Source organism: Corvus hawaiiensis, chromosome 4, assembly GCF_020740725.1.
Source record: "Corvus hawaiiensis isolate bCorHaw1 chromosome 4, bCorHaw1.pri.cur, whole genome shotgun sequence".
In the NCBI taxonomy this organism is placed as follows: domain Eukaryota; kingdom Metazoa; phylum Chordata; class Aves; order Passeriformes; family Corvidae; genus Corvus; species Corvus hawaiiensis.
The window spans coordinates 77,007,531-77,019,944 of NC_063216.1; the positions used below are offsets into that span (position 1 = coordinate 77,007,531).

The 12,414-nt window shown below is 49.0% G+C and overlaps 1 protein-coding gene across 2 annotated transcripts in view; it reads right to left on the reverse strand.

Moving 5' to 3' along the window:
* The window catches only part of PODXL (podocalyxin like), a 45,076-nt gene that overhangs the window by 14,783 nt on the left and 17,879 nt on the right, over positions 1-12,414 (reverse strand). For both annotated transcript variants that reach the window (XM_048301876.1, XM_048301874.1), the window contains exon 2: positions 1,751-2,584. In XM_048301876.1, coding sequence (XP_048157833.1) covers positions 1,751-2,584 — 834 coding nt within the window. The remainder of the gene's footprint in view (positions 1-1,750; positions 2,585-12,414) is intronic.

Sequence of the window (12,414 nt, forward strand, 5' to 3'; positions counted from 1 at the left end):
GGGGCAGACCTGGCTCTCCAGGACCTGCCACCCACCTCTGTTAGGAGGGGATGTAATGCCATAACCTCTGCTGACTGCACCTCCACGGAAAAATTCCAGGGTCCCAAGCTTAGAAGTGGTGCCTGGTTCTACAGGAGACAGCCTGGGGTGTCCTGCCTGATATTCCAGAAGGTCACAAGTCCCAAATCTGCCAGGCCCATGCAGGTGTCTCTGATACCTGAGGTCACCTCTGAGGACTTGGTTAAGGTCTGTAGCATCTTAGAATTATTTGTGCAGAGGAGTAGTGCAAGGAGCACAGCAGCCTCCTGCCTCCCCAGATCCCTTTGAAGGCAAGGACCCTCATCCCCAGCTTCCTAACTGATCCTTAAGTGGTGGCAAAGAGAATTAAAATGCCACAGGATGTTCACAGCCTGTTTGCTTCTGGGACTCCTGCCTCTTCCACAGCAAAGATGAGGGCTATTTCTCTCCCAGAAACATTCTGAAGGCTCCAGGAGAGAGTTCATTCCAAAGCCATCTGTTTCTCTTGCATTCTGTCAGCTATTTATTAAATATAAAGGGTTTTTTAGACCTCTTCAGGCTTAATGCTTGGGGTCAAATTTGAATTAACATAATTTTATATATCGTCCTTCACTGGAGAACAGTCCTGTGGAGCCGGAGGGGAAAGAAAGGTAAAAGAAATATCCTTCATGAAAATACCCATTTCACCTCATTCCTGCCCACACATGAAAACATGACTTGAGAGAAGACAGTGAAGATGGGCCTGCAATAAAACCTTGGCCCATTTAGTGATGCCAACAGCTGGGAGGCTGAATGGGGTGGAGATGGTTTTTGAGTGGCTTCTAATTACAGGTAACTGGAAATTGGGTCAAGAACATCATTTTCCAGGGGAAGATAATAAAGGGCTTCAGCGTGATCACAGCTTTTATTCAGAGCCACGTGAGCTGAACCCACAATCCCAGCCAAGTCTGGAAGGCTCCATGGAGCCCTGGCAGTCCCACAGGGTGATGACTTCCTTGTAAATGCCACCAGACAAAATGCTGGTTTGGGAGGCTAAACTGTGCCTCACCGGGACACTTAGGAACTAGCACGACTCTGTAAAGCTCCAGAGGTGGGAGAAAACACCTTAACAGTGTTCAGCAAGGTCCTAAACAGCATGTGGACACTCCTAATGCTGCTTAGACAGCCGTGAGCAGCTAAAGCCCTCCCACAGCACTGATGAACGTCCTACCAAAGTCAGACTCCTTAGGGGTTGTAAACTCGGAGTTTAGCCACAAAATCTCCTTCGTCACCTAAAGCTCGTTTTCTGTGCATGCCCAGACAGCCTTCCCTCAGCTGTCAGCTGCACCAGGGATCCTCCATGGGCAGCATTCCGGGGGCTGTCAGGCTGCTTCCCCAGCTCTCCCGCGTCAGTCCCCAACCCATCGCCGCCGCTCCCGTTTGCCATCACTGGGGATCGAGTCGCTGCAGTTGATGGTGCTTCAGGCACCGTTTGGTCCATCCAAAAGCCAATGCCTGTGCTTTGCCAGTTGATTCATTCCTTGAATTTCACTGACTGCATTGACTCTACCCCCACCGAGGACAACAGGGACCTAAACACCTGCTTGTCACACAGACAAGTGCGCTGGAAAGTCCTAAAATGACACAAGGTAGTGACAGCCCATCATGACAGGAGGTGTTTAGGGTAGCTGGAGGAAGAGACTACAAAAAAGCCTCCCCAGCACAAGAAACCAAGGTTCCTGTCTTTGGTTACCTGCCCCAGGAGCTGTTGTGGTGGCTGCCTCTCGGACTGTGTCTTTGCTGCCAGCTTGTGATGTCGGAGTGGTGGAGAGGGACGGGAATGTAATCGGAGGGATAACAGATGTGCCAGTGCTTCCAGGACTGGTGGAAGGGATTAGTCCCTGGACTGGAGAACTGGAAGAAGAAGGAGGCTGCTTGGTGGCACATGAGGAAGGAGAGACAGCACAATCCTTGGAGCTTTGGGAAGGGTCAGTCCTCGGCACTGTGGTGCTCACAGTGGTGTTGGACAAATGATCCAAAGGCTGTTTTCCCTGAGGCTGTGTGCTGGGAGAGGATGCGGTAGCAGTCCCTACGGCTCCTGGAGGACTGATGGCACCAGCAAGGACAGTCTTTGCAGTAGTGGTGGTCCCCAAGATTCCCGAACTGGCTGTAGTATTACTGGGCTGCTGGGAAGTAGTGGCGCTTGCAGCAGGGACAGCTGTGGGGGTAGTGGCGTTGTGTGAAGAGCTGTCCTGCCCAGATGTGGGGGCTGATGTGGTGGTGGTGTTAGCCAATGTGGTCCCTGATGCTGTGGGGGTGGTCCCTCTCACTGCAGTAGGTGACATTGCAGCGGGGGACGATGACGTTCCCGCGTTGGTGGTATTGGTGGCGGTGCTTTGAGCAGTGGTTGTCGCAGCGATCTGAGTGGGTCCTTTGTCAGTCGTAGTGGTGGTGGTCGTTTGGGGTTGTTTGGTAGGTGACAATGCAGAGGTGGTTGGTGAGATCCCTGTAGTGTTTGCAGGGGTAGTCCCTGTGATGATTGTGGTAATGTTTTGTCCTAGGCCTGCATAATCCTGAGACCTGACACCTGGGGAAAAATAAAAATGCCAAGGTAAACTCTGAACTAAGGAAACAGCCCTTGGTTTCCCATCAGAACAGGTATTTGTAGAAATAAACACTGGCATAAACCACGAGTCATTCACTCAGGGCTTGCCTCCTGCTCTCCAAAGTCGTATCAAATTCCACGTTCTGGTATCACTGTGTCCAGCAGAAAGGAGAGCAGAGGAGGACAAGAGGGGGAAACCTGAGGAACCTCCAAATGTAGTCAAACTCACAGGACTTCAGAGCAAGAGCAGGAGGACAAGACCTGCTGGGTCTCAGGACAGAGGTCTCCCTCAGATGGGAGGTCCACCAGCTTCCATGCAGAGCTCTGCAAGTGGTTCCCAAAATAAAGTAGATCCAGCCCTTGTAAGGGGACAGCCAAGGGATGCACTGACTGCAATTGTCCCTCCCTGTTATAAAGGTCTCTCACGTCCCTGAAAGCGTAAGGTGACACAGAATCACAGAATCATTAAGGTTGGAAAAGACCTCCAAGATCATTAAGCCCAACCAATTACCTCACATTATCACACACAAAGAGATCTGCAGTTGGCTTCTGAAGAATACTTTAAACTTTCAAATAATGACCCTGTTTCTCAGTGGGGGATGCAGCTGAAGGACAACTCGCCTGACAAGAGAGAACTCTCCCACTGCAGAGAGCTCTGCAATGTGCTGCAATGCCAAAATGGGGTATTTTCACTGCTAAACCAGTATAAAAACCTGTGTCTATTCTTCTGTTTGTAATCACTGCAGGAGCTCCAGAATTGCCATGGAGAATTTCCCCAAATGGTGACCACCAGTTCTGGGCTCTTGCTCAAATTCACCCCAGGAAAAGTTTGACCACTTTTTCACCTTTCAGGAACCATGGGCTGCATTGAGCCACTTTATCCGTGGATCCCTCTGCAGTCAAGGCAACAACCTGATTTGGGGAGAAGGTTCTTCCATTTGGGAACTGTGCAGAAGAAATGCCATTATTTTTTATTTCCCCATGAAGCACTAGTATATTATTTCCAACTCTCTAAAACAGGAGTCACACTTTCAAGGATTGATTTTTAGCCTAATGCTGCTCTCCAGAGATCTGCTTTGTTCCTCTGTGCTGGCACACAGGCAAAGTATCTTCTCTTACAGAGCCTGTCTATTGACACTGGTTGTGCATGGAAGATCTGATGAAAGGTCAAGTTTCTGGTGGGAAAATTTAACTCCACCATGTCAGGATCTGGCTTGAGAAGAGCCTGGGAAGTGGGATTTGGGATGAGGAGGCTGCAACAGGTTTGAGGTCCTGTGGGAGATGCCTGGGAACAGAGTGGGTTTGGAGAAGGCAGAGGAGCTACAGCTGGGCCTTGCATAGCCATCCAGAAAGTGAATGGAATGGAATGGAATGGAATGGAATGGAATGGAATGGAATGGAAATGAATGGAATAGAATATAGAATATTTCAGTTGGAAGGGACCTACACTGATCAGCTCATACAACTGTCTCACCATTTCAGGGGAATCACAGTACCATAGACTGATGCGGGTTGGAAGGGACCTTAAAGCTCATCTCATTCCAAACCCCTTGGGACACCTTCCATTATCCCAGGCTGCTCCATCCAGCCTGGCCTTGGACACTTCCAGGGATCCAGGGGCAGCCACAGCTGCTTTGGGCATCCTGTGCCAGGGCCTCCCCACCCTCTCAGCCAGGAATTCCTTCCCAATGTCCCATCTAACCCTGCTCTCTGTCACTTTAAAGTCATTCCCCCTTGTCCTGTCCCTCCATGCCCTTGTAAAAGTTCAGACCTCCTCCCAAAACATGGTTTTCCCACCAGCCACTGGGAGCAGCCACTCCTGGAAAGACAAGGTGTGAGTTTAACTGAAAGTAGCAGCATGAATTATTTTAGGAAACACTTGGCTTGCGAGAAAACATTTCCATTACATCTGCAGGAAAAGAGCTTTTGTGGAGATAAGTCATATTTCCTATAGGCTGACCACTGTCTGCAGGAGAAGAACAGGTAAGGAAGCAAAACACCATCACAGGGACCTGACAGATAAACCCCAGGTGCAGAAGATAAGAGAGGGTTTTATCTACCCACCTCCTTAGTTGTGTTATCAATTTGTGTGGCTTGAATTGTCGGCGATGGTTGTACCAAGCTGGGGAGAGCCCAGGCATGCAGTGAGCCACAAGATGGGTCTGTCCCATAAATAGGGTGTAAAAGTTTGACAGGGGGGTTGACAACAAAGGAGGCACAAAAAATCCCCTGAAGGTAGGACCAATAAAAGAGACATAAAGAAAGAAAGGGTTTGAAGGAAGGAAGGAGGAAATCCCCCACCGCTCTTGTTTCCTCTTCATGCCCCGGTCCCATCCCAGAGGGGCAGAAATTAAAGGCTCCAAAGAGAGGTCAAAAAGACAATTCAATTCAACTCAGTCCAAGAGAAAGGGATAGGACCATGGCTTGGCTCTACGCCAGTCCTGGTGGCCAGCTGGGACCACCCTGTGATCCAAGGAACCAGGATCCCTGCCCCAGCACTTCCCTGTCCCACCCCAGGGAGATACAGCTAAGATTTTACCACTTTTAGCAAAAACTGAGGGCAAAAGCCCAAACCAAGGGGTTGTTCTGCTGATGGAGAGGTCTGGTGAGATCCTCCAGGCTTGTCCTGGCTGGGGTGGTAGCAGGGCGTCTTTTGGGGCACACACAGGGACACAGCCCAAAAAAAGAAACTGGGAGAAGAACCAAGACTCAAGTTGGCACCCAAAAATCTCACTGGTGTTCTGTCTTTCTGTATCTCTGCATCCACTCCTAGTGTTCCTCTCCACTAAGGTCAAGAGATGTTAAAAGATCCATTTATTCTTCCTCATTAAGCCAGGTCCAGTGATTTAAGTGGGATCAAGCATCATGGGCTGGACCCACAACACACCAGTGGAGAGAAGCTGCTGCTACAGCTGGGTGATGAGCAACAACATCCATCCCCACACCCCTCCTGCAGGTTTTTGGGCACCTTTCTGTCAGCAAAATTTACCTTTTCTCTCCATTAAATGAAACTGTTTTCTCACTGCTGCTGCACAAGGTGCTGCTGCAGTCACGGGGCTCAGTGCCTTCCAGCAGTTTTATTGCTCTGAGCTTAATGTTGTTGTTTGTCCAGGGACTCTCTCTCACTGAAGGTTTGGGAAAAAATGTATTTCATTTAGAAAAATTGCTTTTTTTTTGGTGTCTTGCAGGATCACCACCCACAGAAGACCTGGCTTAGGCAAACCAACTGCAAACTTAATTCCAAAGCAGAAACAACTACGGAACAAGCACCACAGTCCCAGGAGTCACTGTTTTCCTTCCACACGTACTGTATCTCTTTCAAATGCCAGAAAATGTTTTTTTAATCTCTTTCTCTGCCACTGGCCACCTGTGCCAAATTTCAGTGGTGGACCCAGGGGTAATAACTGGTAATGAGCCCCTGTTTGCCTGGGGTAGTCGCCAGTATTGCCTGACAACTGTCCCCAACAGAAGAAACAAAAAGGATTTGGTTGAAGGAGGAGAAAACCCCTGGTAAGGACAGCCAGACAGGACAGGATTATGTTCAAGGCCCCTTCAGCATGAAAATTACTCACAAAAGATACAGTAAGTCTTTTTGCAGGGAACAAGTGATCCCTTCACACCGTGAGCCCCGCAGATAAAAGGATTTAACACATCTATGAGAGAGGAGGAGGAGGAGGAGGGTGGAGGAAAGATCCTCCAAGTTATCACTCCCCTTACCCAGAGGAGACCCTCTCCAGAAGAAAGTCCACTTGAACTGGACCAGAGTCCCTCACCCTCTTTTCCAGAAGGCAGAAAAAAACCACCTGCCCCTGACCTTCCTGGCTGCATTTTGGCACGCCAAGGCTGCTTTTTTGATTTCACTTTTCTGGACCGTCACCAATTCCACATTTTAGGGAAGATGAGAGCGATTCATCAGCTACCAAGGTATTTTGATAAGCACTGGCTGCAGAGAGTCTAAAGGTTGGTCTGCACTTCTCTTCTTTCATGTATCCCTCAGAAACCCCAGACCTCTGGTGCTGGGTGTGGGGTAGGTCTGTGGGAGGAGGCTGCGAGCCCGCCACTCATCCGTGAGCTCGGCGGCCAAACAGGAGGAAATGAGTCCGCTGCAAAAACATGATTTCATGTCCGGATACGTGTATCCCATGACTGTGCCTGCGATATGGTGTGTCTGGGATGGGGACAGCCAGGAGGGGAGAGAACTTTCCCTTATTGCTAATTACCCACATGGGCTTGTTCGCCCCATGTGGGAGGCTGGAAGTGGCCCTGTGGGCACTCGTGGATAGGGTTGGTGTGGGAGTTCTCTGGTCAGGGGCTGGTGGGATGTGAAAAGTCACCCAAAACGTAAAAGGAAAGCTGAGCTGATTTGTGCCAACACAGCTCCTCGCAACAGCAGTTACAGACACAATTTTGAGCTGCTGTGCACCACCTCTAACCACAGACTCATGGAATCACAGAATGGTTTGGGTTAAACAGGAGCTTAAAGACCCTCTAGACCAACCCCCTGCCTTGGGCAGGGACACCTTCCACTAGACCAGGTTGCTCCAAGCCTTGGCCTTGAACACTTCCAGGGATGGACCAGACACAGCTTCTCTGAGGGCCTCACCACCCTCCCAGGGAGAAATTTCCTACTAATATCTAATCTAATTTCCTACTAATATCTAACCTAAAGTGACTCTCTTGCAGTTTAACCATGCCATGGAGTGATGCTCTGGTTGTAACCTCCATGCAGCGAGTACGTGGAATTTTGCAGGCTGGGGAAGGCACTCAGGGGAGAAGCTTTTTGGAAAGGTCAAGGCTTGGACCACAAAATGAGAATTAAACAGGCTCAAAATGCAAAGTGAAAGGACATGTCCTGTCCATCCTCCTGCAGCCCACCCCAAGCCAGCAATTAATTCCCTCTCCACGCAGCTTCTCTGATTAATTCCCTGCCCAACAGCTTCCTGCTTCCTATTTTGGTAACGCCTCTCCCTGTCTCCCCTCTGTCCACCTCGTTGAAACAGCTCAGATATTGGCTGAAATTCTATTAATAGTGAGAAAAGGAAACTCAAAAGAATAACTTAGGAAATGGTGGGTGACACACCCCACACCAGCAGGCTGAGCCCGGCTCGGAGCCTTACGCCAGCCAGCTCCTGCTCCTTCCAAGGCGAGATGAGAAAGCTAAGGAGCCTGAGCAACCCAGGGAAGGGGAAGGGATGTGAGCCAGGCCCTGAGGAAGTTCCTATTTTCCTCCTCGTTTTTGCAGCCTTTCCTGATTGAACAGGGGCAGCGGGTTGAGTTCATCAAAGGCAAAGCAGGGGCTGAGGCTGCGGGGGTGGCCTTTCCTAGGAGACAGCATTTGCCAAAGTGAATGAGGAAGCTCCTGGACGTTCCTTTGCATTGCAAGAAGCTCCTGGGAGCAAGGAGGGTTTTATCCACCAGCTGCAGTGCAGCTGTGTCTGAGGTGCAGCAGAGCCCAGTCGCTGCAGAGGAGAGGAAATCTGTCACCTCCTTTTGAAACTGTGAGAGGGATCAGATTGGCAGAATATCACAGAGCAGTGTTATTTATCCTGGAATTAAGCTGGGCTACCAGAGCAAATGGTTACTTCACAGAGTTTTTAATTTTGCCTGTGCAGAGGCTCTTTCCCTTCCATCGGCTTAGGGATAGATGGGATCCAAGCAGATTCTTCCTGAGCTGCTGGTGGAGATTTTAGTGAGGGATATGGTACAAGGATGGTTTACACACCCTGGCACTCTCCATGTCTTAAGATGCATTTCCTAATGAGCATCACCCAACCCCTTTGCTGCCAGGCTCACCATCAGCTTTATGAAATGGCTTCACCCAGGCCAAAGATCAGCTTGTCTTCCTGGGTTAGAGAATGGGGAAAGATCCAACATCAGCTGCCAGAGCATTAGCCTCTAATCCATCAGACCAATCATCCAGTGCACACATATCCTCTCCAAACCCCTGCCAGAATAAAAACTGCTGCAGAACACTTTTGATAGAATTGCTCTGCAAAATATTAAAGATGAGATGGAATGGCTGGGTCTAATTAGTGCTGCAGGAACACCTGGGGAGGGGCTGCATCAAAGAAGTGTGGGCAGCAGGTCAGGGGGGAGGATTCTTGGCTGTGAGAGTGGTGAGACCCTGGCACAGGTTACCCAGGGAAGCTGTGGCTGCCCCTGGATCCCTGGAAGTGTCCAAGGCCAGACTGGACATGGCTTGGAGCAGCCTGGGATAGCGGAAGGTGTCCCTGCCCATGGCAGGGGGGGTTGTAATGAGATGATTTTTAAGGTCCTTTCTAAGCCAAACCATTCTATGGTTCTATGGAACGAGTGTGCCTGGACTGTGATTTAGAGCCACTGGGTTTATTGTCAGCAGGGAACCTCCTTTGCCCTGCTGTGAAAAGACTCTTGAAAAAACTCTTCAAATTGCTGCTGTTTAGATTGTGCATGGAAGTGACAGTGAGACCAAGGCAATAATGCTGACGAGTGCCCTCTTCTCTGCTGTCAAATTAAGGGAATCTGCAGCCACAGCCTCTGCCCTGAAAAACCTTCACAATAAACCCTTACTGTCTGGACTTGGAGCAGGGCAGGGGGGGAATGGATGGACTTCAAGCTCCAAGCAGATTTGCTTCATCTCCAGATGGAGAGGAGCATCTAGGGCTTCCTACTCCACTGCCAGCCTGGAGATACCCCTCGGCAGGAGATCTGGGACATGTCCTCACAGCATTTTAGCATAATCTTGAGGACTCTAAGTCTGCAGCATTTTGCAGTGAGTCACATCCCTACAGTAGCCACAAGGCCACTCTGCTTCCAGAACCGGGAAAAATTCAAGTTGTCCCTATTTTTACCAAGTAACCCTTAAGCCCCAAGAGTAGGACTTGAAGCAAACCTCACGCAAGCTTTGGCTGCTTCATCCTCTCTGTTAGATCTGCCTGGCTTTATTTTATTCGCACAACAGCCTTTAAACCTCCTTGATTTCAACCAAGAAACCCACCTGCAGCCTGGTATGCTTCTCCTGCCAGGACTGCAACACGTCCCCAGAACCCAGGTTTTGATGAGCAGGCATTTTCTAATGAGAAAGCTGCTTCATTAACAAATTCCCCATCAGCTCTTTCTGCAAGTATTTGAGCCAGCTCAGCTCATCTGCTGTTTCATTTGGAAGTACGACAAATATTAAAAATAATCATCCCAAGGCACACCTCCCCACACTCCTCTTTCCCTGCAGCCCTGACTTGTCTCCTCCTCCCTCCCTTGATCCCTCTTAACACCACATTTGGGGAGGTAGAAATGGGTTCATTTGCTGCACTAATTAATAACCAGACAGTGGATTTGAGGGAGCAGGAGTATCTCAGTGTTCCTCACTCTCACCTTCTCAAAAGCTTTGTCATTGAATTGCCCTCTGTGCCACGCTTGGACCACTCCTGAATTTCTCCTCAGAGTCTGGGGTTTGCCAGAAATTTGTGATCAGGGGCATTTTTCACTCAAATGGACCCAACTGGACCATCCCAGGCAGTTCTGCACCCCATGGCCAGAGGTGAGGAATGCCAGCAGTGGGAAGTCCAGCCTCTCTTATGGATAAACATAGGACATCCTATTTAGGATAGTGTCTCCATAATTCTTCTCATGGAAAATCTGTGGCTATCCAAGAAGTGAAGGGAAAGATGAAAAAACCACCAGAAGGAGACAGGAAGACCACTGTGGAAAATGAAATCTCCGAAATCCTTCACAGGAGGTTGTCAAGGAGGCAAACAAACACAAACACACATGCTCACCTCTATCCACACAACCCACAGGCATTTTTCACGACTAAGCCTGGAAATATCCTGTCCCATCAGCAGCTGATGGTATTTTTAAAGGACCTGACTGCAGCCCTGCACCCTTCCCTGGGCTGCAGAACGAGCCGGGGTCTCTGCAGCCAGAAACACCTTGTCATGGAGGAAATGGCACCGGAGCTGCTGGAGTGGAAATGTGAGGAGCATGAGCCAAAAAAGCCTCATGTCCCAGCCTGACCAGGCCCTCCACAACACAGAGCGTGGCCATGCTCCTGTCCTGCTCCTGAATCCTTTATATCACTGGAGTGGAACTATCCCACAATGACCTTGCTGCTTTGAAGGACCATTTGTGGCCTGTATCAAGCGAGCATCAATCACCCATCGGCTGAAGGACACAGTGTCTGGTACATTTAGCCCTGACACCCCTCTATTTCTGCAAAAGTCACACAGGACTTTGGAAGAAACTCAAGGTTTACACTGAGTGATGAACCAGAAAAGTCTCTCTATATCAAGGTAAAACCCAGGTGCTTCTGCCCCAAAACAGTGGCCATGAACCAACACAACATTGAAAACCACAGGAAAACCATAAGAACAAGGAACTTTGTTACACACTGAATATCTGGGATTTTTCTTCAGTGTTGTAAGTCTTTAAGATGGTCTTTCAGGCTTTTGTCTGTGAACAAGTGCTAAAAAAGCCTTTTTTTTTTTTTAAGAAAAGGCAAATACGTTCAAAGTCTAGATCTGTCTGAATTTGGAGAGGAATCTCAGGTCCATGGGAAGGACCTAAAGACTGGGGCTGCCAGATTGGGGGTTCCACCTTGACCACATGAGGATCCCACCCAGCTTCACCACCTCTCTCCAGGGTGGAAGAAGGGTTGGAGGAACTTCACCACCTCTCCCTGGGGTTGAGGGCTGGGCCATAAGCTCATTCCAGCACTAAGGAGCTATGGAGCTGCCTGCAAGGTGGTGGGAAGGAGACCTTTGGAGAAGCCAACACAAGGAGCTGCTTGGCCAAAGCATCAGCTTTGCTCTTGAGGGCTGAACTGTCACATCGCAGCAGCCCCTCCTGGGGACCTGACCTCCTTTCTCCAGCCCTGCCACTCACCATCGAGGGTGTCTGAGGACACAGATTTATTCATTAAGACAGAGGAAAAGTTCCTCCCCCTGCTTTTCACCCCAGAAAGATGAATCATCCCTTGCTGGCTTTTCCTGGAGGACTTCACTCCAGACAGCTTGGGAAGGAGTGAGGACGTGAGCCCACGAGACAGGAACTGATCTTTATTCAGCCTGATGGCTTGTCTACACAGGGGTACTCAGAAAAAAATAAATCTAAAATTAAAAGGAGGTATGATTTCAGAGTGGATTAGCCAAAGTGCACACAACCCACCAGGTGGCCACTCTTGTTCAGCTTTAAATCAGTCTCTATTTAATTTAGCCTAAATGAAGTAGGTTAAATCAAATCAAAGTCTCCTCAGCTCTCAAAGCTGATGATGGGGAGCTGATGCACTTTAAGAAATATAATTCAGGAGAAATCTGGTGATGGTCCCCACAAAAACAAGCTCCTAAATGTTGCATTGACCAAACATTAGGGATGGGGCACAACTTCCTCCCCAGCTGAGGTTGCCCTAATTCCTGGGCATGGAAAGCTCTGATTGATGTCAGATTTGATGTCACATCATAGAATCATAGATTAGTTTGGGTTGAAACAGATGTTTAAAATCTTGTCCAACCCCACTGCAATGAGCAGGGATATTTTCAACTAGATCAGGTTGCTCAGAGCCCAGTCCAACTTGGTCTTGAACATTTCCAGTGTTGGGGCATCCACAGCTTCACTGGAAGAGCTGTGCCAGCATCTCAGCACTCCTATCAAAAATCTCTTCCTTGTATCTAATCTAAATTTAAAACCATCACTCCTCATCCTACTGCAACGGACTCTGTTAATAAGTTTGTTCACTTATCTTTCTTATAAGCCCCCTTAACTACAAAAAGGCCACAATCAGATCTCCCTGGAACTCAGTTTTTCTCAGTTTTTGCCACAGAGAAAGGCAGGATCACAAG